The 24,880-nt window shown below is 42.1% G+C and overlaps 9 protein-coding genes across 9 annotated transcripts; 2 read left to right on the forward strand and 7 right to left on the reverse strand.

Moving 5' to 3' along the window:
* Positions 1–6: 6 nt before the first annotated feature.
* Positions 7–1,401, forward strand: KNS1 (serine/threonine protein kinase KNS1; the record flags this gene model as incomplete). The annotated part of the gene is made up of 2 exons (XM_020212253.1): positions 7–122; positions 255–1,401. Coding segments are annotated over 2 exons (1,263 nt in total), but the record flags the coding sequence as incomplete, so codon positions are not given.
* Positions 1,402–2,006: 605 nt separating this feature from the next.
* Positions 2,007–2,517, forward strand: COX19 (Cox19p). The gene is made up of 2 exons (XM_020213272.1): positions 2,007–2,076; positions 2,171–2,517. The coding sequence occupies exons 1-2, from the start codon at positions 2,061–2,063 to the stop codon at positions 2,464–2,466; spliced, it is 312 nt and encodes a 103-aa protein (XP_020072238.1). The 5' UTR covers positions 2,007–2,060; the 3' UTR covers positions 2,467–2,517.
* Positions 2,518–2,875: 358 nt separating this feature from the next.
* Positions 2,876–4,573, reverse strand: CYBJADRAFT_160649 (uncharacterized protein; the record flags this gene model as incomplete). Its single annotated transcript, XM_020213543.1, has 1 exon — positions 2,876–4,573. One exon carries the CDS (start codon positions 4,571–4,573, stop codon positions 2,876–2,878), a length of 1,698 nt encoding a protein of 565 aa, XP_020072239.1.
* Positions 4,574–5,094: 521 nt separating this feature from the next.
* On the reverse strand, positions 5,095–6,570 carry NUP49 (FG-nucleoporin NUP49; the record flags this gene model as incomplete). The annotated part of the gene is made up of 1 exon (XM_020212200.1): positions 5,095–6,570. A coding segment is annotated over one exon (1,476 nt), but the record flags the coding sequence as incomplete, so codon positions are not given.
* Positions 6,571–6,805: 235 nt separating this feature from the next.
* On the reverse strand, positions 6,806–7,555 carry CYBJADRAFT_165959 (PR-1-like protein). Its single transcript, XM_020214289.1, has one exon. It carries the CDS (start codon positions 7,487–7,489, stop codon positions 6,869–6,871), a length of 621 nt encoding a protein of 206 aa, XP_020072241.1. The 5' UTR covers positions 7,490–7,555; the 3' UTR covers positions 6,806–6,868.
* Positions 7,556–7,948: 393 nt separating this feature from the next.
* Positions 7,949–9,147, reverse strand: PRY2 (sterol-binding protein). The gene has a single exon (XM_020214290.1). The coding sequence runs from the start codon at positions 8,936–8,938 to the stop codon at positions 8,015–8,017; it is 924 nt and encodes a 307-aa protein (XP_020072242.1). The 5' UTR covers positions 8,939–9,147; the 3' UTR covers positions 7,949–8,014.
* Positions 9,148–13,002: 3,855 nt separating this feature from the next.
* Positions 13,003–14,034, reverse strand: CYBJADRAFT_176509 (glycoside hydrolase/deacetylase; the record flags this gene model as incomplete). The annotated part of the gene is made up of 2 exons (XM_020216795.1): positions 13,003–13,896; positions 13,921–14,034. 2 exons carry the CDS (start codon positions 14,032–14,034, stop codon positions 13,003–13,005), a joined length of 1,008 nt encoding a protein of 335 aa, XP_020072243.1.
* Positions 14,035–14,338: 304 nt separating this feature from the next.
* On the reverse strand, positions 14,339–15,304 carry RTS3 (Rts3p; the record flags this gene model as incomplete). Its single annotated transcript, XM_020216190.1, has 1 exon — positions 14,339–15,304. One exon carries the CDS (start codon positions 15,302–15,304, stop codon positions 14,339–14,341), a length of 966 nt encoding a protein of 321 aa, XP_020072244.1.
* A 5,898-nt stretch (positions 15,305–21,202) lies between these two features.
* CDC25 (Ras family guanine nucleotide exchange factor CDC25) lies at positions 21,203–24,868 on the reverse strand (the record flags this gene model as incomplete). Its single annotated transcript, XM_020213544.1, has 1 exon — positions 21,203–24,868. The coding sequence occupies one exon, from the start codon at positions 24,866–24,868 to the stop codon at positions 21,203–21,205; it is 3,666 nt and encodes a 1,221-aa protein (XP_020072245.1).
* Positions 24,869–24,880: the final 12 nt, after the last annotated feature.

Below are 24,880 nucleotides of genomic sequence, written 5' to 3' on the forward strand. Positions count from 1 at the left end.
GTCGGTGTCAAGAAAAGAAGAACAAACTCCTTACCACAGTTGCCTCTGTCGCAGATCTCGTATAGACGTGTTTCTGAACTATCCAAGATTGGTGACATCAAACCATGCTTTGTACCATCAGCGTCTTCATCTAAGAACCAATGGACGGGCTCATCGCCTATATCATCCACTTCATCAGGATTCAATAACATGAACGGTGCAGCAGCAACGTTGTCATGTTCTCCATTGTCACCAGTATCTTCAACGAAAAGAAGAGAATCATGCACTGACGACAATGGTTATTACATTGCGGAAATTGGTGACTATTTTGCGAACGGACGCTTCAAGATCTTGTCAATATTAGGACAGGGGACTTTTGGGAAAGTCATCAAAGCCTTAGATTGCCAGACCAATGAAACAGTGGCCATAAAGATAGTGAGAGCAATACCCAAATATCGTGAGGCTTCAAAGATTGAACTTCGTGTTTTGACCACGTTGAAAAAGGCTGATCCTGAGAACTTGAATCACTGTATTCACCTTCGTGAAGTTCTTGACTATGAAAACCACATCTGCATCATTACAGATTTACTTGATATCTCCTTATACGAATTTCTCCAGTCGAACAAGTTCAAACCGTTCCCAGGTTCACAGATTCAGGCAATCACTAGACAGTTGGTTAGATCTGTTGCCTTTCTTCATGACTTGAAATTGATCCATACCGATCTCAAACCAGAGAATATCCTTCTAGCGTCTGCCGATGCGCTGAAACATCGCAGACTTCTCGTGCTGAAAGACCCAGTGATCAACATTATTGATTTTGGCTCCGCGGTATTTGACGATGAATATCATTCAGAATTGGTTTCTACTCGTCATTATCGTGCACCTGAGATTGTCCTTGGAATAGGCTGGTCCTTTCCATGTGATATGTGGAGTTTGGGATGTATTCTAGTTGAGCTCGTCACTGGTGAAGCGCTTTTCAACACACATGAGAATTTGGAACATCTGGCGATGATGCAAAAGATCTTGGATCAGAAGATTCCATCTCACATGGTTCGTCGGGTTGAAAAGCAATCTGTTAAAGATTTTTTCCTCAAATCGGGTTCAACTTACCTACTCCATTATCCAAATGCCAAAACCGAGCAGAAGAGCATCGATGCAGTTAGTAAGGTTAAAAGACTGGACCATTGGATCTGTTCAAAGCTGAAATTGAAAGTTAAGATCAACATGCATGAGTCCCTTGAATCCAATTGGAAAACTAACGTTTCCAAGATGGCTGATTTGGACTATGAAGCATTCCAATTTTGGTTTTACTTTATCGATTTGGTTAGACAGTTGTTGAGGTACGACCCAAGCAAACGTATAACTGCGATCCAAGCGATGGAACATCCATGGTGGGATTTTGGTATCATTGATGAGGCAACACGCTCAATGAACCAAGAGAACCATTTGGCATAGAGGTCTTTTTTGCAATGAGAAAAAGCTGTTGTGAGAAGCATGCTTCTTCTTGTGTCTGTTTGATGATAATGAGTGGGTTGCTTTTGGAGTTATAGTCGGTATTCATGTGGTTTTATGTGCTGGTAATTGGAATGCCATCCTTTTCTGTCGTAGACAGGGATGTCACTGATTCGTTCATTTCTTTTAATCTTTTATTTGTTTGTGTGTGTCGTGTTTTCGTTATTTCCTTGATTCACATCGTCCTTTCCTACGGTCTGATTCATTGTGAATGCTTTGTGTTTTGATTCTCTCCGTGATAGCTGAGGAGATCCTCTATATTATATGGCCATGATATTTGATGTTAAACGATTGTGCTGATGCGTAATCAACCGTCAACTAGTGCTTCCATCTTAAATAATACCGACATTTATGTTCTTATTTCATATGATTCCCCAAGCGTTGCACCGAGATGAGATGAGCTGAAGGTTTGGAACTTTTTGCGTCGGGATTTGATGGACGCTTTCGTGTTTCGCGAGCGGAACTTTCTAGGGCTACTTTTTAGAATAGACATTTTCATCCTTGAAAAGTGCTACGATGTCCTGTAGTTCATATATTTGACTATTAAAGACGTGAGAGAAGTATAAACCATGTCAGGTGCACCAGGTACGTTCTCTTTGAAGACTCTTTTTTGCGCTCTCCTTATATCCCAGATGTCCTACTATCCTCAACTGTGAAGCTCTTACTAATACTTTGATAGGAAACTCTTTTGCAAGTTTCAATCCTACACCACCAGAGCGTGGTTCCTTCCCGTTGGACCATGACCATGAGTGCTCCTCAATAATGACCGAATATCTCGAATGTATGAAACTCGTGCGTGGGAATAACGCTCTCAACTGCAGACTTCTGGCAAAGAAGTACCTTGGATGCCGTATGGATAACCAGCTCATGGAGAAAGATGAATGGAAGAACCTTGGACTGCCAAATGACGATCAGCCCAGAGAAGCTGCAACATCTACAGAAACTCAACCCGCCTCATCAACGGACAGGTCCTAATTAGTTCGCATTTTCGAGCTCTTGTATATATACCACTTGCAGATTAATCGTATAGGTAATGTCTTTATGTATCATTGTTACAACTTAATCCTAACATTAACATATAGATTCAAAACAAGATATAAAAAAAGAAACCCTTCAAACTGGCTGATTCATCAATAAGGTGAAGGGGAGAAACCTGAAAAGAGTAACGTATATAGACGTGAGGAATATAGTACGTTTTGTGAGTACACGTAAACACTTGAAAGTATTCATACCGAGAGGGGGGATCTAGGTATAAAATCATCAAAGGAGAAAAGTTGCTGTAGGATGCTGTGAATCATTTCACTAGATCTTGACACAATCGGGTCAGGGAAACTTGTTTAGACCTTCTGCAAAGATCCTCATCAAATTGTCTGCCCGTGCCGTTTCACTGAGAACCTGTGCCAATGCTCCTCCAATAATTCCTCAGAACAGAGCTATACACCCGATCTGCACCTCTACCAGCCTCATCAATGCTCTTTCTCAAATGTGACATATTATCAAAGAATTTTTTGCCAAAAAGATTCATAGTCTTGGGTATTTGCTCTTTCCTCACCTCAACTCGTGTCCAAAACGACCCAAGCCCTCTCTTGCCAGTTTCAGATGCTATAGCAAAGTAATCTTTTGTCTTCACCCATCCCCTCGAAAAAACCTCTGACTCTTTGACCTCGTATACAGTTGTATTGAGATATCTGAATAATTCAGCACCCTTCTTACTAGCAGTTTTCAATCCATATTCTGCAGATGGGACGACTGTAGCAGTGTACGTGACATACGCCGCATCACTGAAAGCACTTATGCTCTTCTTCAACGATTCAGATGAAGCCTTAGTAAACTTAACAACTCTAGGGAAGACAACAGTTTCCAAAAAGATGCGGCGCTCCTTGTTTCTCCTTTCTGCCTCTTGGTTGATAGAGTTTAACTCTTTCAACACTTCACTCTTTATTGCGGAGAATTTCGTTTGTATATGAACAGCACCTTTACCGGTGGCTCTCCAAAGTTCACACAGGTTGGATTCATACTGCTTAGCTCCGTGAGATAAGCTCTCCTTGATCATAGCAAGATAAGGCTGTGCATTACCAAGTCCTGCTTTGGTATGTGACATTCCAACACTATACACATGAGAAAGCTTCTCTGATTGGTCGGTAACCACTTCACTTCCCTTGAGAGACGCATACTTGAACAATCTGTTAGACAAATCCAAAAAGTCTTTCTTCAGCGAAATGAAATCATCAACTTCAACTTCAACTGTTGGAGGATCAACTGTGGGCTCAAGGTAAGAATAGATGTACTTCGAAGAAGGACCATCTGCCCCAAAGATCTGAATGGTACGATCGAATACAAGTAGACCAAGAAGCACCATAATACCAATATTTTTCCATGAAGGTAGATTCAAGCCATTATGAGATCTGACCTTGGTGAATTCCATATGTTGCAGATCAATGTCTTTGCCACTGATGGTATCAGTAGACTTAACAGGATCAGGAAAGGAATACGAAAGAGATCGGTTCAACCCAGGTTCTGATCCCTTGAGTGTAGACAGCGACTGTGACTGGCTGTTACAATTGTCATCGAAACAAGGGGACATGTTTCCTGTAATTTCAACTTCCTTCATACTTTCCAATTTGTTAGTAGTACGCAACTCTTCGCCTCTCTGTGAATTGTTTGATGTGCAACGGGATATTCCACCACCAAGCTCAGCAACTGAGTCATCCTCCTCAGTTGATATCACATCCGGGATATTATTCCCACTTGATGAAGAATCCAAGGATCTGATATCGTGGTCAGTGGCGGCATTCTCATCCGTGAACACCTCTGACCAGTCACCAGAAAGTCTGTACCTGAACTTCACCTCCGCAGCGCTGCCGCTGAACTCAGGGCCATTCTCGTGTCGATCCTCGCTTTGCTCCTGGCTGTGTTCGTCAGAGCTGATAACGCTAAAATCGCTATCAGAGCTTGACACCTGGCTCCTTAACTCATCAGCATCCACCCTTGGAGTGATATTCGCTTCTTGTGCTTGTTCCATGTCCCTCATCTCTTCTTTCACAGATAAAACCTCCAGTAATTTCTTGTTATAAACTCTCATAATACTCTTCTCAAATACCTGGTGGCGAGTCACTCCTTTCAGTCAAACAGATGGGGAAATATACAGGTATAAGAACACAATATCAACCGTCCAGTGTAAGCAGTATGTCGCTGTAACCAGGATGAATTGAACCAACTACTTTTGGCTTTTCCAGTACGTTTCTTTGTAGTGCTTCTACGTTGACTTTAACTCCAAATTAAGACAACTCAAACGTGGTGGGCTAATATTAATAAGGGAACTACCGCTTTAATCCCGTTCCTATAATATATGCCTCATTATCAGAAGATAAGCAGGGAAACACCCCCACACCAAATGGCTAATGTGTGCACCAAATTTGTTTTTTGTGCCATTCCGTTTTGGGAAGATCATCGCGCAATGTGGCACAAAAAAATGTGTCAAATTTGCGAAAGAGTATACATTTGCAGTTCTACAAAAGTGTAGACATCCAAACAATTGATTGATGGCTCCGTTTGTATATTGCGAATAGGTTATATCTTTTCGCCGGCCTTTTCCTGTAGCAGCTTTACTTTGCGGTGGAGATCAGCCACGGTGTTTGCGAGCTCCATGAATAGTCTGTACTCTTCGTGTAATGTGCTGACAACGAGGCTCATTCCCCCAACATCGCTGATGGAATCCTTTTCTATGCCTTCCACCGCAGCATCGATCTCCGACAATGCCTGTGAGTACTTTTCGAGTTTGTTTCTGTAAAAGTCAGCCTTCTTATTGAAATACTGATCGATCTCTAGAGATGACGTTTTGTTGCTGGCGTTCAATAGCCTTTGGAGGATAACAAAGAAATTCTCCGCATCATTCAGTGCTTCATCGGTGTCTGCTCGAAGTTCTTGTAACACTTTCAAATCGTTATCCAACGCCTGATTCGTGTAAGAATATTTGTTCTGTAGGTATTCAACGTCTCTTGGAATAGACTCAATGACCTCGCTGTGCTCGTCCTTCTCAGCTTTCAATTGCTCTGCTATTTGAACCTGGTTTTGAATGTATTGGTCTAATTGCTCCACCTCTCTACGGAAGTTTTCGGGTAGATCACCAATAGTGGTGAGAGGCGTGATATTCGGTAGTACTTGTTGTTGTTGTTGTTGTACAGCACCGCCACTGAATAACGATCCACCAGAAATTCCTCCAGCTGTTGTAGTTTGGTTATTGTTACCGAAAAGGCCGCCTCCAGTGGTGTTCGTCGTTTGGTTACCAAACAACCCACCAGTAGTACCAGCTGTATTAGCACCAAACAAGCCTCCAGATGTAGCTGGTTTGGAACCAAAAAGACCACCTGTAGTAGTGGTATTCGATGCGCTGCCCGTATTACCGAAAAGGCCTCCAGAAGTTGTGGTTGTTCCTGCTGGCTTGGCTCCGAATAATCCACCAGAGGTTGCAGTGTTGTTGTTAGCCCCAAACAGCCCGCCAGTAGTTCCCTGTTGTGCTTTATTTTGAGCACCAAAGAGGCCACCACTTGTGGCCCCCTGTTGAGTATTATTCTGGGTACCAAAGAGACCACCTTGTTGAGTATTATTCTGTGAACCAAACAGACCACCACTTGTAGTTCCCTGTTGGGCATTGTTCTGAGCACCAAATAGACCCCCTCCACTAGCAGCTGGGGCTGTAGAATTGTTGGAAGTTGTACCAAACCCTGAAGGCTTTGCTCCAAAGAGTCCGCCTGATGTACCAGTGTTAGAATTAGACGCGCCAAAGAGTCCATTAGATTGTGTATTACCGGCACCTCCAAATCCACCAGTCACTGTATTGCCAGTTGTTCCAAATCCTGTAGCTGCAGGCTTTGCACCAAAAAGCGATCCACTGGTGTTTGCGTTGTTGTTGCTTTGGGCATTGCCAAACAATCCGCCAGATCCCGTGCTAGATGATGCCCCGAACGCATTAGTATTGTTCTGTGCTGCACCAAAAGCATTCGTAGGGTTCGATGGGTTCGTGTTATTAGCGCTGCCAAACATCCCACCACCATTATTGGTTGTGTTAGATCCACCAAACGCATTGGTAGTACTCGAAGAGCCAAACCCGCCAGTGGTGCTCCCGCCAAAAAGACCACCAGTCGAAGCAGGTTTCCCAAAGGTGCTACCGGAATTTGATCCAAACATGATGTATCTTTGATGGAAGATTCCTTGAGTAGTACCACCTCTTTGTTGTTTTGATCCTCGACTTGTTGAACTCTCCTTTTGTTGACATTTTTCAAGACTTTGATTTCGGAAAATTCTCTACTATCCTGCGTAATTCTCAGAACGTGTGCGTAACATAGAGCATGCGTGCGTAAGAAGCGAAGTCGCAAGTTCAGGCCAAGGGTAGGACATTATCAACAAATTGATCTGCCCAATTGCCAGAAATGGCGTACCTACACACGGTGTACTGGCCGAAATACGAATCACAGTACTTGTAGCCACATCCTAACAATGTGGAACTTTTCCATACGAGCTGTGTAAAATGACCCGTATCACTAGAAAATACGGGATTGTCGTAATCGTACAGATCGATTTCGTTGTACCACGCATCGATTGCGCTGATGGTGTCGTATCCCAGTGCTAGATTCTCACCGTATTGACTCTTTGCATCTGAGTGGATAAGTGTTCCGTTACAATTGTATCCATCTGCAAAGAATTGGGCTTCCTGAGCTAAAGATTCATCCCATAAGAGATCTGATGTGTTCACGTGGAGCTGTCTCTTGTCGTTGTGCCTAAACAGAGCATGGGCATCCAGCGCTTCCATCGTAGTCGTCGTAACAATTGTAGAAGTATGAGTTGTGGTCGTTTCGATATAATTTGTGCTCCACTGTGTTAGTGTTTCAAATGCAATTTCTTGAACAGATTCAGTAACTGTCTGAATATGTGTTTCGTATATCGTCAAAAGAGCACAATTGATCTGATGAATTAGCGTAAAAAGCACCAAGGGCCTCATGATCTATGTGTAAAAGGACAGACGAGAAACTACTGATGATTAGGACACAGATTTGCAACATCCTTATATAATGACAATCTCATCCTAGGTATTACTTTGAACGAAACACTCTTGATGTTAGTATGAAACTTGTACTCTTTGCACGTTCTGAGCAGATGGGCTGTTGGAGAAATTCGCTCTCTGCTGCTGTGCATTGTTCTTACCAATAACGCAACTGTACAACACATACAGTGTAAGAATAACACCCGTGACATGCAGGGCGATTGATATCAAACAAATCCCTAACACGTTCACTACGATGGTCTCCAGAACAAAGTATATCATAAAATAAAAGCTGTAACAAACAGGATATATGGTATAATATGGTCAAGTACACAAGAAAACGGCCCAATTCAATTGGGCATGAAGAAGTCAAACTTGGAATGGCGTTATCAAACACCACTGAGAAAAGCTAAGATATTTTTTTTCAGTTGGATGATCATAAACGAGTGTCATAAAAAAATACATGGGGATATAAAAGTGTGTTTAGACCAATGGCAAAACGTTGGCAGCGTATTGGCCAGCGTAGTTACCAGCTGGGTTGTAAGAACAAATGGTGTATTGACCCCAGATGTTATCACAGACCTTGTAACCACAACCCAATTGAGTGGTTGATTTCCAGACAACTTGGGTGAAGTGGTCACCAGATGGGTTGCTCCAGTCGTAGTCGGAGATCTCGCTGTACCAAGCATCAACAACACCGGTGGTGGTGTAACCCAAACCCAAGTTCTCACCGTACTTACCACCAGAGTGAGTCAAAGTACCGGAACAGTCGTAGTTATCAGCGTAGGCTTGAGCATATGCAGCCAATTCAGATGACCAGGACAAGTCAGAGACACCGTGAAGAGCTCTCTTCTCGTTGTGTGCGGCCAAGATAGCAGAGGCGAAAGAAGAGTCAGCAGTCTCGGTAGCGGTGGCACTAGTAGTAGCCTTGGTGGATGTTGAAGAAGTGGTGGTGGTTGGTGTAGTGGTGGTGGTTGGAGTAGTAGAGGTGGTTGGTGTAGTGGTTGTGGTTGGTGTAGTAGAGGTGGTTGGTGTAGTAGAGGTGGTTGGTGTGGTGGTGGTGGTTGGAGAAGCGGTGGTGGTTGGGGTCAAAGTTGTAGTTGGCTTTGTAGTAGATGGTGTCTCGACACTAGCAGTCTCGGAAACAGCCTTTGTGGTTGTCTGGGCCTCTTTGGTTTGGGTGTAGGTGTACTCAGAGGTGACAGTTTTGTCATCGTTAACAACAACAAGTTGAGAAATAAGAACCTCGATGACATTACCAACCTTTGGAGCTGGTGTGGTGGTTGGGACTGGTTCAGCAGTGGTTTCTTCGGAACCTGCAGTAACCCAGACAACCTCCGTTTCAGTGACAACGACTGGGGCAGCAAGGGCACCAGCAGCAAGGGCAAGGACAGTAGAAAATCTCATTGTAAATGATAGTATTGTGTATCTTCAACTATGGAAAAGGAAAGTAGTGAGCAGTGAGCCTGACGTGGGTGTTTGTTTACACTTGATAGAGAAAGGAAAGGACTATAGTATGGTAAGGAATGAGTATACTCAAAGCTCTGGTTGAAATTTGGTGATACCTGGTGAGATTGCCTATTGACTAGCCTGATTAGGGAATGAAGATGGTTGGTAATTAAAACAAGGCTTACCAATTGACACCTAAGGGCAGGCCCCTGTCGTTTTATATAATTCGCTGGCTTGATAGAGGAAATCCCAAAAGGCGTGCCTTTGGTTACTTTGGGGGAAAAGAAGAACTAACAGGTTTGCGATCTGTGCGTCTGTATGCGTTTACCGCATCCTCTACTACTAAAACATTCACCCGTTACGCATACACATGCATGAAATTCAGAGTTGGTTACCATGGTAACAACAAAACTCTAAAGCTTTTCTCCTTTCGCTGAGCGCATCTTTTGAATTTCGTGTGGCTGTTTAAGAATTTGGGGGGCTGGGATCTCTACACGTTTGGGGGGTCTGGACCGCCATTTTCTTTTGGGTGCTGCAAAAATGCCATGAAATTTCCCTGTTGACAACACACCAAAACTGGAAGTTTACGAATAAGCCTTCATACCGACGCCGACGCTGATGCTCAATTAATTGGTCCAAGACAAAGGGGATCAATTGTACACGCCATAATAGTGGTATATGACCGCAAGCCATATCCTCGTTCGTTGGCAAGGAAATCAACATTCAGCTCAATTGATTTCCTGTCTACTGCTCTTGGAACTACGCGCTTCTCGTACACCGGTAAAACCGCGGTTATTCTGAAATTTTCACTGGAAAAAATAGTGAAGTTTGTAAGAACTTGGAACTTGAAGTTGGCGTTTGAAAATCGACATGTATCAAGCTTCACGTTCCAACCCACACATACATACATACATAAAGTTCAGAAAAAAAAGGTAAAAAAAAAAGCACGGCTTTAAAAACCAGAAGGGAACGAGTCTATGTGAAGCCTGACGCTTGGAGACTTCCCAATGCTCTTATTCATCCTTAGAACAATGTTTCAAGAGTAGGTGTCTGTTATACCACCTCAATTAGTCAAGTTAACTCTATAATCAAACTTTGCGTAGATTACTCAATTGGAGCACTTGATATTAAGTTCTTCCTGGAGAAATTTTGAGGATTAGTTCCAACCAATTGTCCAATCAACGCTTCCTCTACGATTAGTAAGTGGTAACTTAGATGTATACGTCATAAGCGTCATGTAGCCTAGAGCCTTAATATGGACCTAAGTAAGTGATCCTTTCGGATTTAATCAAGGTGGAACTTACGCGTACCACGATCCAAACTAAGGCGTTATAGGCAAAATTCGATCTTAATTAAACACATGGCGGACACCTCTACTAAATCCCACAGGGAGGTCCACCTTTCTTCAAGTTCGTTCCTGGTATTAGATGCATGCGTGTAATTAAATTGATCTCCTCAGGTAACAAGAACCAATACTGTCTATACACCATGTCAAATTTGCTGTTAAAGTGTTACATACCCAGAGTATTTCTTTTTTGTTTTATAGTACATGCGAGGTGAATCAGTTTGTCGTACTCAGGTGAATAAACCCACAGGGGTAAAGTCCATATTTACCGGAGCCTAAAGCATGGTTGTAGACATGCTTGGACTTGAAGTGGGATCATTCCGTGTTTTATGGCTTATTATGTCATGACCTGTGGTGAATTGGATTAAATCTACTCAGTTATTGTACGATGGAAGGAACACTTTCAACACATTGAAGTACCTTATACAAGCAGCAGATTGGGTTTATACACTAGGCTTTGATGACGCAACTACTCTCACTCACAAATTAATGAACTCTGATAGACTTTCCATCAATGTGATATCCTCTCTTAATGCCTCGTGGTAATGTGTCTCAAGTCGTGCCCTTGATGCGAAGGCGCATGTATACATTCAACTGAAACTATTGTTCGATAACCAACCTGTTCCTTTTATGCACACCCTTTATCTACTTTTAATAGTATCATAGGCGTGACCTCTTAGGGGCCATGATTGTCTGCGAATAATGTTCATCATTCTTAACCTAAGCCTACTCTGTTTTGTCCACTGTCTAGAAATCAACGTGTAAAGGAATGAGCGTCATTTATTGCTTCTTGGGAGATCGTCATCAAATATGTAGACCATTTCAATGGCGTATTATCTTTAGCGTAACTGTGGACGCCTAATACGTATCTTCTAACGGTATAACCTAAATAGTATTGTTCCCGGCAATTTTGGCCGTCGAAGTTCAATTTACGAAATGCGTTACACCAGATCACTGGTCTCATGGAGGACGTTGATCTTTTGACCACCAGGCTCTGGGATCCTGCATACATAATGACTTTCAGGACGGTGATTGGTCGTATGTATTCCCATGCCAATGCATTATACATGTATACGTGTTTCTTTAAAACGATATGTCCTTTTGTAACTAGTATTTTGTGAGTGGGATGGGTTAAGTGTTTTGAGGTGTCCTTTATCTCCTTGTCTGAACAGCACGCAGTAGACATTCGCACCCATAGACCTCCTAATTTGGGTGTTGATTACTTGCAGCGATTTTTTATTCGGGCGGCCTGCAGAAAGTCTAGAAGGGCTAAGCAGGATCTTCAATGCAATGCTTTGAAAGAACGACAAGAGACACACAAGTCCACAGTCTTGCGCACTTAGCAATACTCACGAGCTATGATGACTGGTTTTTGAGCAAGATGATGTTCGGCTTAATCGAACCATCGGATAGTAGAGACATGCTATGTACAAAGTGTGAACAAATGGACGTCTTAACGTTATACATAACATTGGTTCCACTTCGTCGTTAGAAACACCTTGAGAAACGACTGCCAAAAACTGCGACATGCTCTTATTCACACAATGCGATTAGTTTCATGATTAGCCCTTAAATGTCGTACTGTGTATATACGTAGTGTACCAAGTACTCTACAGATCGAATGTGCTCATTATACACTCTATGGTCATACCTAGATCACGTCTGGCCAATGTAGTAATCGTCGGATAGGTACAGTATACAGATGCAAGTCATTAATCAGAATATGCCAGGAAGAGACCATCATGCTTGATCATCGTACTACACCTAGTTTATGGTTTCCCGAACTGCTTGCCTAATTTCAACCCCTTTCGAATGGAATTGGGTCTCATGTTCTTCGGTGATGGCATATGCCCCTAGCTCCTGGTCCAGTGCTGTCTGCCTTACGACGAGCACACATGATTGGATCAGGTGAGTGAGAGATGCCTCACAGAAAAATTCTGAGAATTAGAGTTTGTTGCAAGGTTCGAGGCTCAAGAGGCTTTCACCGAAACTGCCGCCACGGTGATAACAAAAAGAAAAAAAACATCTGAACACCCCCCAGAATTTAAACACCTGGACACCCATTCATCCCAACATCACTCCAATGCTGACACGGGGTATGCAAGATATATCTTGCAGAAAAGTTCAAACGTACGAATTTTGCCAGCCTTATCGAAAAGTAAACAAATACGATGCGGGAAATATCTGGTTCGGGAATGTTGTAAACAATATGCTTGAAACATTGTGTTTCGGGTACCTTTCTATACACAAACAAGATGTGATCTGTCTAATTCTTACACTACTTTGACGTGAGAATAAAGTACGTTCATGGGTGTTGTTTCTGATCTATTTGCCCCCGACGTATCAAGGGATCATGGGACCAGGGAATTAAGGATGAACTATACAGTGTATACTTGTTGGTGTTTGAGTAGAACGCCGGATGTACCATCCGAACATTAAGTTACTACTCACGGCAAGTTGAAACACTTGTCTTTTGTCTTAACTTAAAGATGTCTGAAGCTTCGTACCCTTTCTGTCGATTTCAAAACAAGACAACATCAACCTTGCATTGATGAAGTGTCCGAATTCTTCTGGGCATTCTTACGTCAACGTCGTTGATCAAATTAAAGTATCAAGTCATCTATATATAGATGCGTACAAAACTATACATGTATGATGACTACATATGGTTATTGACTCACATTGGGTCAAAAACTCTGATGTATTCGGCACCACCTTTGCACTGGGCCACCGTCCATTGGTCTTCTCCAATAAGGTTACGTACTTCAATACCTGCATTGACCGTTTGTATGGCTCCATCGTGCTCCAATATCAACCCCATCGGTGGGTTGGACTTGGACATCCACTGCTTAACGTCTGCCAATATTTGATCCTGAGTTCTATTCATGCTAGGGTTAAGAAGTTGCCAATCAAATGTGTCATGATCCCAAAGTGCAGCTTGTAAACCAAACTTTCTCAGAATATGTCTGATTCTATTGTCGATTCCTCCATATGGAGGTCTAAACCACTTTGGTAAGTGGTTCCCAGTGGCATTCATGGCCCATATTGACCATTCTAATTGTGCAATAACTTGTTCATTTGTTAAACTCGGTAGGAATTTGTGGGACCATGTATGGCTACCCAATAAGTGCCCTTTCTTCTGGATACTGTGGTAAATTTCTGGGTATCTAACAACATTAACACCCAAAGTGAAGAAGCTTGACTTGCCCTGCAAATGAGAGAGGAGCTTTGGAGTTGCTGGAGATGGTCCATCATCGAATGTCTGTGAGAGCTTTGGACAGGTGAAAACATCATCTGGCTCAACGCACTTGTAACAGTCAAACGAGCACGTACCTCTGGTCAATGGGCAAACACCTTGCGGGTAAGGAGCAATATCTGGGATCTCTTCCAATTTAATGAAATCCAATGGAATATAAGGTGGGTCCATTCCCGGCCACTCGCTTAATCCTGTAAAATCCTTTAACCATTTGGGAACCGGTTGTTGAGCTTGGACATCTGGATTGAAACCTGTTGGTGTTGATGCTGTTATTGGGAAGTCATCCACCACGTTATCACCTGACCCCGTTATAATCTGGTCACGAGCAGCTAACTTGACACGGTAAGGATTCTTTTCAAATCCCAACGTATTCTTTGGCGTCTTTGCAATAGTAAACTGTGGTTTTGTAGCTGATTGCAATTTCAGAGTCGAAGCAGGTAACCTCAACGCCATAACGAACCAATTGAGTGTTAGAAGAGTAATAGCTACGTATTTGAGTGAAAACATAGTTGCAGGTTGCTTAGCAAATAATTATCCTACAAGAGCTGTTTTGAAAGCGTAGGTATACATATAAGCCCTTAAAATGTATATTTGTTTTGTGATTTCAGCTACATTTGTGAACTTTTACACAAAAGCGTTAGTAGGACTAAGGCTTGTGGTGAGCTAATCGATACAGGTAGAATGTGGATGGAAAGGAGAAACCAAATTAACCTATGGAAACTACTAATATACTAAGCCAACTGATTGTAGATGTTTATCAATCCTCCGTTCCAGCTCTGTGAACAGCATTCACAGTGGAATCAGATCTATCAACTCTATTATCAACGACATTTGATCTTTGGATAATTGTTGTGGGCTTATACAACGGCTCAAGTCTTGCGCTTCTTGGAATCGAATCCATACTTCTATGGGAGATGTTCCACTCCTCATCTGTCAAGATTGAGGAGTGACGTCTTGTTCTCAGCGCATCCATTCCTGTTTGTGAATTAACGGTGGAAGAGTTGGTTAGAGCGTTAATCGTCTGGGAAAGAGCTCTATTGTCCTCTTTCAACTGGTGAATCTCACGCATCAACTTGAGCACAATAGCATCTTGCTCTCTCTCCATAACATCAAACACCTCCTGTGCGCTTGGTCTACGCTGTGGTGGTTGCTCACTGTGACGGCGCAACGAGCCGTTACCAAAACTGTCATAGCTTGAGGAGAAACTGCTCCGTGGAGAGCTGCGGGAGGAAGAGATCATGCCGGTACCCATAATTGGCGTTCTTGAAGAAATTGTAGAGCTATTTGGTGCCAACGATGAGGAGCCAAGATTCACCGATACTGATGTGGTTGATGGCGATACATGCTCACTAACACTGTTCTGACATCCGCTTGTGCCAATTCCGGTACTGCACCCGCCAGTGGTGCCAGAATAACCATACGTCCCAAAACTGTAAGCTAGATACGGTTCTTCTGCAGATGTCAAAGAGGAACGTCTATTGTATGATGTCAGTGAACGATTGCGCTTGTGAGCCGCTGTGGATGCTAGCTGAACTGGATTGTGTAACTGCGGTACTTGTAACGTTCCCGTTGTTGTAGTGTTTGACGATGCTACCGCTGTGCGAAGCCTCTGAGTGGCGCGGCTCGACCTCAATGGGGAACGTGAGTGGTTCTTCCCATAAGAACCGTTCACAGCGTTGTTGCTTGGTGGCACAAGCAACTGTGAATCATCATCTGCTACCATTGTAGTATTGGACTTGTCTGTGTGCTCAAAGCGTCCTTTCCTCTGCTGCTCTGTGTGATCTGCAACCATTGGAGCAATTATTTAGACAAAAAAAACCTGATCTGTAAAAAGACCTTGATAGAATTTGTTGGTGCAATAATATATCAACTTTGATCGGTTTAGAACTGTTAAAACCACCTGAAGAGAAGTATCAATGGAAGAGTCAAACTATGAGCTGAGAGGTCTGTTCTTAAAGCTTTCTTTTCTGGCTCCGTTTATCACGAAGAAACAAAACGAAAACTTTTTTCAACCCCACGGGCTTCCTTATAAATGTTGTAGTGTTGTTGTTTTTTGCCCTTATCTTGTCACAAAAATCGAGTTCTTTTGCATCAGCAGCGCGCCTTGCGTGAGTTATTGCGATCTTATTGGGGGGGCACTGATTATTTTTTACCACAATTTTGTCCGTGTAGAAAGAAATCAGCTGTGTATGAGGCAGTTACTCCTTTTCTTCCAAGAGAGTAAAAAGTAGCTGCACTCTCTTCCCCTTTTTATAATTCGTTCGGCGTGCTGTTCCCAGGCTTTTCTAATTGAGTTGAATCCTTTCGTTTAAGTATTGCCATTTCCTCGGGCACGACTCCTCCTCCCAAAGAAGCCCATCCCAACAATTCAATGGCCGTCAGACACGTCATACAACTTCTAAGTCATACGGAAATGGTGTAGCCCTGTCACGATTTGTTGTAAGGCCGTGCGGTGTGTAGTTGTCATGTTTCATATTTCCTCCGGCTTTGTTCAATTCAGCCGAGTGTCCGCCACTACTCGTCCCAGTCGTGGCGGCACCGCGCTGGTGGGCGAAGCCTTTCAGCCTTGTTTGACGGATATGTCCTTGATGTGGGTGCTTTTGGCAAGAGTTGGGACAAGCATTTGGATCTGCTCGTATACGCACAAGAGTACTCCTATAGCGATGCACCGCCCAAAGTGATTGAATCTCATCGCTATTAATATCGTTGCTTGAACGCGCTTTGAGGATATAACAGGGATAGCAAAGTCTAGAATCTAAGGTGAAATGATTGTTATATCTGGCTTTGTCTTATTTAGTAGAAGTAGTATATTATTCTAGAGGAATACATTGGACAGGATTCCAAAAGGCGTCACTTTAGGGCAACAAGTAATCTCTTTTCATCCGTCTTACTCAATTGTAAAAGCATGGAGATGACAGGCAATAACTGTTGACGTTGGTCACGGTGCTCTAAAAACCCCAACAGTACGTTTCTCACATAGGCAATCTTCTCGCTTATATCTCCCGCAGAACCTTCCGTTGGGGATAATGGGAATGCATTCGAACTGTAACCACCTCCAATACCAGGATCGCCGTGAATGTTGGATACGATGGAATTGGATCTTGAAGACACTGGTGATGAATTTGCTGAATTCTTCGCCTTTTGATCTTTCAGCTGAGTTGAAACTAGTTTGTAGTTCTTTGATAAACGATCAATCTTTGCAGTGAGTTCCTCGTTTAACCTCTTTAACACATTGTTCAAGTTCTCATAATCGCGTACCTTTTTCTCAGAGGTACTTAGCGATTCTCTCATTTTGACAACGACATGTGAAAGCTCATCAGAGCTGGAATGTGACTGTTGGGTCTTCTTTTCCAATGAGCTCTTAGCTTCCCTCAAATCCTGAATCTCATGGTTGAGTAGACTTTCCTTCGTGTTCCAATCACGAACAAGTTTCTCCAGCTCTTCATTCTTCAACAAGACATCATCGAGCTGTCTCTGCTTTTTGGAAAGTGCAATTGCATTATCTGATTGTAAACGATCTTTTTCCTCTGTCAATGTGCGTACCTTTGTGCTTAAAGAATCAACCTTGTTGTCCTCATTCTCTTCTTTCTCTAACAATAGTCTTCTGATGGTTCCAGCTTCACGTGTTCTCTCTTGTAACAGAGCCCGATTTTCTGACAATTCGTCTTCAAGTTCGCTTACTCTTCTCTGTGACTCCTTATACGAAATGTTCAACTCTTCACATTGCTGCTTGATAGCACCAAGTTGTTCATTTGAGGAAGACTTGACACTTTGTAAATCATCAAACTTGTCCTGAAGGATGTTTATCTTCTCAACAAGTGTCTTGTTCTCATCGTTGCTATCTTTCTGTTTTGTTTCAAGGGTAGCTATACGTTCTTTCAAGCTTGCCTTTTCTTTGTTGAGACGACTCAGTTGGTCATTCAAAGAAGTCACTTGTGCATTGATGTCACGATTAGAGCTCTTAAGCTTGTTGTTCTCATCCAATAAATTCGTTTTCAGGATTTCATAGTCCTTCACCTGCTTTTCGAAGTATACTATTGTCTTATCGCGATGCGTTAACGTCGTTTGGACTTGGGAAAGCTCCTTTTGTAAAGAAGCTTCGCTCTTCTTCAACTTACTCATATCAGAAAGTTCATGTTCGAGTTTACCCTTCTGTTCAATCAGTTTGGTTCTCTCCTGCTGGATGCTAGAAATATCCCTCTCCAAAGTAGTTTTAACCCTTGACAGTGTGTTCACCTCATTGAGGTGCTTCTTAGACTCTTCTCTAGCTGATTTTAACGATTTTTCCAAATCAGTTATATGAGACTTCAAGTCTTTGGTTACTTTGTCTTTCTCGTCCACCAAACTCTTTAACTTCTCAATTTCAGAAGCAAGTGTCGCTTCTTTGGCTATAGCATCGGTTGTCTTCTGTTTGAGCTCAGCCAACTCATCATTGAGAGATTTCATTTGAGCTTCCAGGTCTTTCTTCTCGCCTTCTAAGAGACCAATAAGCCTTGTATTCTCTGATTTTTCTTTTTCATATTCGGTGACTGCTTCTTCGTGTTGAGTACGTAACACCTCCAATTCAGCTTTTTGGTCTTCAATGGCCTTTTGTTCAACAGTTACCGCTTGTTCATTCTTTGACTTCAGTTCATTGTGAAGTTTGTTCAGATCATCGTGTTTAGAAGTCAACTCTTTCAGTTCATCTCGAGCTGTAACGAGATCATCTCCAACATCTTTAAGCATGTCTCTCAAATTCTCAATCTCCTCTACTTTTGATCTCAACTCTTGTGACTTTGATGTTTCGAGCTCCTGCAATGATTTTTCAAGATTTGAATGTTTCTCTTTTAAAACTTTGAGCTCTTCTTGGTCGTCTTGCAATGAATCTTGTTCAACAACTAAATGCTCTGAATCCTTAACAGGGACTTCGGTGGAATTATCTGGTTTGCCATTCTTCTTCTTGTTCTTCTTTTTATTCTTCCCAGTCTTCACAGCAGGTTTGGTATCGATGATAGGTTCTTCTACCGATTGATTGGTGGTTTTCTGGGTCATCTCATCTTGAAGCTTTTTAATGTTACTCTCCTTCTCTAAGATTTCCTTTTCTAAAGCCTCGACTTTAGTAATTATATCTCCCATTTCAGAGGTTCTAGTCTCCAGGTCTTGTCTCAATGATGTAATCTCCTGTTCATGAGTCGATTTCAACTTCTCAGAACAAGACTTGTACTCTTCTAATGTCTTGTTTAGCAGCTTTACCTCCTCTTGGGACGATTGAAGTCTATCCTTTGTCAACTTTAGTTCTTCTTTGAAATTCTCCAAATCATGCTTGTCTTTGGAAGAAGTCTCCTTATCCTTCTGCAAAGAATCAACCTGTTCGGTAACTTCTGATAATTTCTTCTTCAAGGAATCTGCTTCACCAGTCGTACCTTTCAAAGAATCCTCGGAAATTGTCAACTTCGCAAAGAGGTCTTTGTTCTCAATCTGGAGCTTCTTGATCTCATCTTCAGCTTCGGAAAGCTTTGATGTCAGAGAATCCACCTCCACTACCAACTCCTCGTTCTTTGGATCACTTGTTTCATTATCCTTCAAAGTCTCGGCTTCGGCTGTTGCCGCGGAGTCTGCATTGACACTTTGTGAGTCCTTCAGCTGCTTCTCCAGATCACCAATCTTGGCCTCCAATTCCTTAACATGTGTGTCAGATTCCTTCTTGAGTTTACGCATTTCATCACCAAGCATTGAGTTTTTCAAATTGAGACTGTTCAAGTATTCAACAAGGGCGTCTCCCTCGTGGATGCTGGAACAGGGTGTATTCTCCTGTAGCTCCTTTTCAAAGCGGGAAACTTGTTCAGCGTAAGCTTTCAACCTTTTGTACTCTTTCAATAGCAATGGATACTTCTGCTCATACTTGGCAAACTTCCGTAACTTGGCCTTTACGTCTGGGGGCAAAGCAGCGTGCGCCTCATGCTCGGTCTCTGGTGCATCATCGCCCTTTGTGATGTCCACATCTTCTTCTTCAACTCTTTTGCCAGGCTGTACCTCCGGTTCGAGGTTTTTCGCAATCTCATCACTCAAGTTCTTACCGATCTGTGAGATCCGTGACAACATTTTGAAGTGCAATGAGTTATGGTGTGCCGAACAATACCACAAGGACTATTTCCGTTTGGTTCACTCTGTGAGTGGAAAAAAGGTCTATCCTATCGGCCCAAAGTGGACAGTATATGTGTGTGTGTGTGTGTGTTTTCGCGAATTTGTTGATCTTAGAAAACCGCTCACAGTGTAATCCGTAAAAGGCAGCAAGTGGACCAATGTGCTCAATTGGGTGTGGCATAGATCAGAGATGTCAGTATGACCCTTGTGTAGTGTTTTGAATTCCGAATCTTTCCGAGGATTGGTAACAGTTAATGTGTCACTGTTACATCTTCTCGGGCAGTGGATGAAGTCTAATCCTAGACAATGAGACATGCATCTCCCGTAAATAGATGGATCAGTACTTCTCAACAGCAAGCCCATAGGTGAATATTCAGCTTGAGCTGTAGTCATTACTGAAATGAACAACGATACAGTTGATGGATATCAGACGTGTCTGGGTTTAGCATGTCACAATCACAGCACTGGAGAACATCAGCTTGTACTTTGTAATATAGCCATTTAACCAATGAACGATCTACAGATAAGCTGTACCCTGAAGATGAATTTTGTAACTATCTGCACAATGAACAAGTTATTGCTTATATTTACAATTGATTATACCATAAGTTTCAAATTCTTTTAGAATTGATTTTCTTCGATTAATTAAAAATTATATAGGTTCATTTTAATACAGAGAATTTACTCAGTGGGGATTTTATTAGAATAATACTTATAAAAATAGCAACCCCCTTCACATTTCCTCAAATTATACCACAATGTAGCTCTTACCCGAATTAAGAGATATACAAAGTATGATCATGTTACCTTCAATACTTTCTGAGATATAACCATTCATTGTTTGTATGGTAGAATCAAGAAAAATACATAAATTTGCTTATATCTGAGCAACAAAACAACAATTGGGAAAACTGACTAGGGAAACAAAAGAACATATCCATATCATCATATATGCTAACTTTCAGCTTGATTGAATCAATGGTTGTTTTACAATAAATCACAACGTTTTGCATTACATATGTAATTCTGGGTCTTCGTTGCCTCAGTAATCATAAAAATGTTAGGATGTTTTCAAGTTCCCCCTGCATTGTTTACATTTTGAATTCTTATCAACACAAAAATGACACAAAACCAGTACAGCTTTAGATACAACGTTTAAAACATCATCAAGCAATGGCCAAGAACAAAAGATTGAACAATAAAAGCAGAAATCCCAGAGGGCATCCAAGAAAGATTCGGAGGACTCTTACTGGGGCCATATACATCATAATGTTAGTGAAAGATATATTGTGACGTCGATATAACTGAAAACATTAAGCTGAACCGCGAAGAGAACAACCGCAACATTAACGGTGTGCGCAACCTCCTCATCAAGTATCTTGTCGCATCTCAATAGACACACACAAGGAGTACGTTCATGCCCCGGTAAAGAAATCACTACTTCTGTTCTGTCTCTATGGAGCACAGAAAGGTATGATCACGAACGGTATATATATACTCATCCCATATATGGAAGAATAGACAACCGTTGAGGTCTAGCAGCCGCCATTGTCTGCTTCTTTGCCACTTTAACACGAGGCTCAATCACAAGAGAACGACTGTACTGTTCATCAATACTTTCAAGATCAGACAAGCGGTACGTGATAAAGTCTTGAATATCATCATTGACCTTCAAATTGTATTTCACGTTTTGATAACGGGACATTTCCCTCAAAATGCTCAACGTTTTTGATCTTTTGGCAAAGTTGACTAACTTTGCATCCCCATGAAGATGATCAGAGTTACCATTTGTAGTGAAAGTTAAATCGGAAAGGAAGACACCCAAAAATGGAACACAAGGCTTGTCAGATATAAAGCGTAAATGCTCTCTGTACTCACTAAAGTTTCTTGAAGAATTCATCAAATCGTTCAGCTTATTCATAATGTTCATAGAGCCTGCCGGTACGAGATCCCAAGTCTTCGATAGACGGTGGACTGGAGATGAGTACAACGCAGAAACAATTGCCGTCATCGATGAATAGTTGTTTAACTGATCACATTTTTCTGCCACCTGAACCCAATATTTGATTACGTTTACTCTCTTCTTGATATCCGTCTGTGATACAATAGTATATGACACGAAATTTGTCAAATCGTTTGAATTCGAAATGAACTCCTGTAAATGTTGAAAGCCCCCTAGGGAGCCGTACTTGTTATTCCAGCACTTATCCAGGCATTCGATTTGACTGATTTGGTTATAAAGTCTCGATTCCTTTATAGTTAGTTGATTTGCAAGCTCCGCAGGGTCAATATCAAGGAGTTTCATCTTCTTAGATTTAGAAGATATCGATTTTGGCTTCGCCTGGAAATTTTGTGATGAAAGATCAGCACCAAGCACTTTATCTTTGAAGAGTCTTGCTAATTGTTCACTACCCGGAAACTGTTCCTGAAGCAGACCATCAATGAATTTGCCCCATATTGATGGAAGCTGAGGTTCGTCATAGGCAGGAGTCCAATACTTATTCAGTAGAGACTTCATTATATTGACCACTCTCAGTTTAATTGGATAAGATTTCACTTCGAGCCAATGTGAGTAGTCCTCATATGATAGATTCTCTGGAGGTTCAATGTTGAACCTTTTAACAAGCATCGTTATAAGCTCTGTGGCTGTCATCATACTTCTGAAAGTGGTCAAGAAAGTCAAGTTGAATGTAGCATCCAATAGTTCATGATGAGTCAGTCTTTGGACCAATGCTTCACGAGTCCCTCCTTTAACGGTGTCTTTATCAGAAAATATTAAGTTGAATTCTTCCGATTCCAAATACCAAGGCTCATTCCTACGTTCATGTCTTCCAGTTGCAGAAGCCGGTAAAGCATATTCATCAGTTACCGTAGAATCTTCACGATCTGCTGGAATATAATCATATGCGGTATCATCACCTAAGAGACGCGATGCGTAGTTGATGTAAGCCTCTCTTTCAGAAACCAGCTGAGACACAAGGGCTGTAAGAACATCCAAAGCATCAATTGCATTGGCAAGACTTTCAGAAAGTTTGTCATCATTATTCACAGAGATACCATCATCGAAGTCAACATCCAACTTTTGCAATTCCACCTGGATCTGTTTTGCAGCTTTCTCGTGCTCTGTAGTGGTCTTTGGGGCTTCCCGATCATCCTCTCGAACAGATCTGAACATTGATGCATCCGTCAAGGTTATATTTTGTGCCTCCATCACGACTGTTATTAAAGCATCACGAGTAGCTTGCTTTGCCTCGAAGAATTCAGAAAGTAATGGATAAATCATACGAGCTGTATCAAAATCACCAGTCATAGAATCTCTTCTGTTTTTCAAAAACACCGAGAAATCCAAACCTTCAATTTTATCGATCATACTGGAAGTAATAGATAATGATTTGTGCAGTTTCTCCAAGATTTCAATGTTTCTCTTTTCGCTTTTTGGGGACTTCAGCATCTCCAAAAGGTCCTCACCGCAGTCAATGAGTTCCATCTTTCTTGCCTCTAGAAGTTCATAGTTATCCTGATCCAAGATAGTTTTGATACGTTTCTTTTGTGTTGTTGTACCTGACATTTGCTTTCCAGCAAATGGGTCTTTTGGTTCAGGAACGAATGGATTTCTCCAATTTCCACCTGAAAAGAACCCTGTAAGGAAACGTGGGTAAACTTGTGGAAGATAGTAGTGTTCGTTAAAGTTATTCGAAGAAATTTGCATAAAAACTTTGATACATTTAATAGCATTTCTTTTGAGATTCTCCACTTCAATTTCAACTTGATCTAGGTAAACCGAAGCGTTACCTGAGCTTGAACGTCTTAGAGTCGACTCTGTTCCATCAGTATGCTCACTGCTTTGGGTTGAAGTTGAAGTCTGTCGATCCTTTGCATCTTCTGATAAGAATAAGTTCCCATTAATACCAACCTGGGCTATGGATGAAGCTATACTCTTGAGCCTTTTCTGCACTCTTCTTTGGGATCCGGATTTTTGTAAATCATGCTGTGCAAGTCTTGCTGATAGATTGATAAGAGCCCCAATCCTTGAAGCAATGTTGAAATGCGCATGGAACAGAGAGTCTGACTTCTTCTTCAACGACTCCAAAGCCAGCTGCAAGAAATGGACGAAGGCGTCTCTCAGAGCAGGCCAGGTAGTTATATCCGAAGGGTCATAGTAGAACAGGTCAGGTATACAGTATAATGCGGAATTCCAGGGATGGACCGTATTTGTTGAAGGAAGAGATGACCCAACACTTACATTCTCCTTTGAGCTGTTTTTACGTTCAGATGTTGGAACCGAACCAGGTACAGAGCCTGACACAGAGCCTGACACAGAGCCTGAAATGGAACCGGAACCGGATATGGTTCTAGTCATTGATGACCTAGATTTAACGGTGCCAACATCAACGTGTGCTTTATGTAAGTTTACAACAGCGAGTGTCCGCGGGTTTTGTTCTTTAGTCGGCACTTTGATAACTGAACCTTCATCTAGTTCAGCAGTTTCAATGAAGGGCAAATCTTTGCAATAAATATTCAGTTCATCGTTGTAGTAGATGATTTTACCGTCAGTGGTCATTTGAGGGATCCAGATAGGAACCATCGATGAACCTGTGGAGTTGAAGATGTTTTCTGCTTCAGCAGTGGACACAAGTTGAATTTTGTCCAACGAAACATCCGGTAATCCGTTGTTTCCAGAGCTCTTACGGTTGTTCTGATCCTTCTGTTGTGATTGTACCTGTTGTGCCTGTTGTGGTTGTTGTACCTGTTGCGGTTGTGGCTGCTGTGGCTGCGCTTCTGGTTGTTGTAGTTGCTGTTGTGATGAAGAATGTCTTGTTTCATCCTCTTTGGTACTGCTGTGCTCAGACGTAAAGCTCACATTGGAGTTCTTCCTTGGGGGCCTGTCCAAGCTTTGTCTCAGTAAAGACGACATGTGTGGCCTGCCACCAAGCGCCTGTTGCTCACTGAGCAATTGAGAACGTCCTTTACAATAAATTGCAGGGAACCAACCTCTTATTGGACCGTGCTCCCCAAATATAACACCATCCCACCAACCAGATTCTGCTTTGCCCATAACATATACGGTATCCCCATGGCTCAAGGTGAGAATGTTCGGCTTTGCCGAGTGGAAGTCATGGACAACAATGACTTCATCTATGGGTCTTTGAGGTGTCTCCATCATCCTAAAGCTCAG

Source organism: Cyberlindnera jadinii (genome assembly GCF_001661405.1).
Source record: "Cyberlindnera jadinii NRRL Y-1542 unplaced genomic scaffold CYBJAscaffold_2, whole genome shotgun sequence".
NCBI lineage: Eukaryota > Fungi > Ascomycota > Saccharomycetes > Phaffomycetales > Wickerhamomycetaceae > Williopsis > Williopsis jadinii.

Coding starts and splice junctions, on each gene's coding strand:
- CYBJADRAFT_165959 (XM_020214289.1), bottom strand. CDS start 7,489: ATGAGGCCCTTGGTGCTTTTTACGCTAATTCATCAGATCAATTGTGCT.
- PRY2 (XM_020214290.1), bottom strand. CDS start 8,938: ATGAGATTTTCTACTGTCCTTGCCCTTGCTGCTGGTGCCCTTGCTGCC.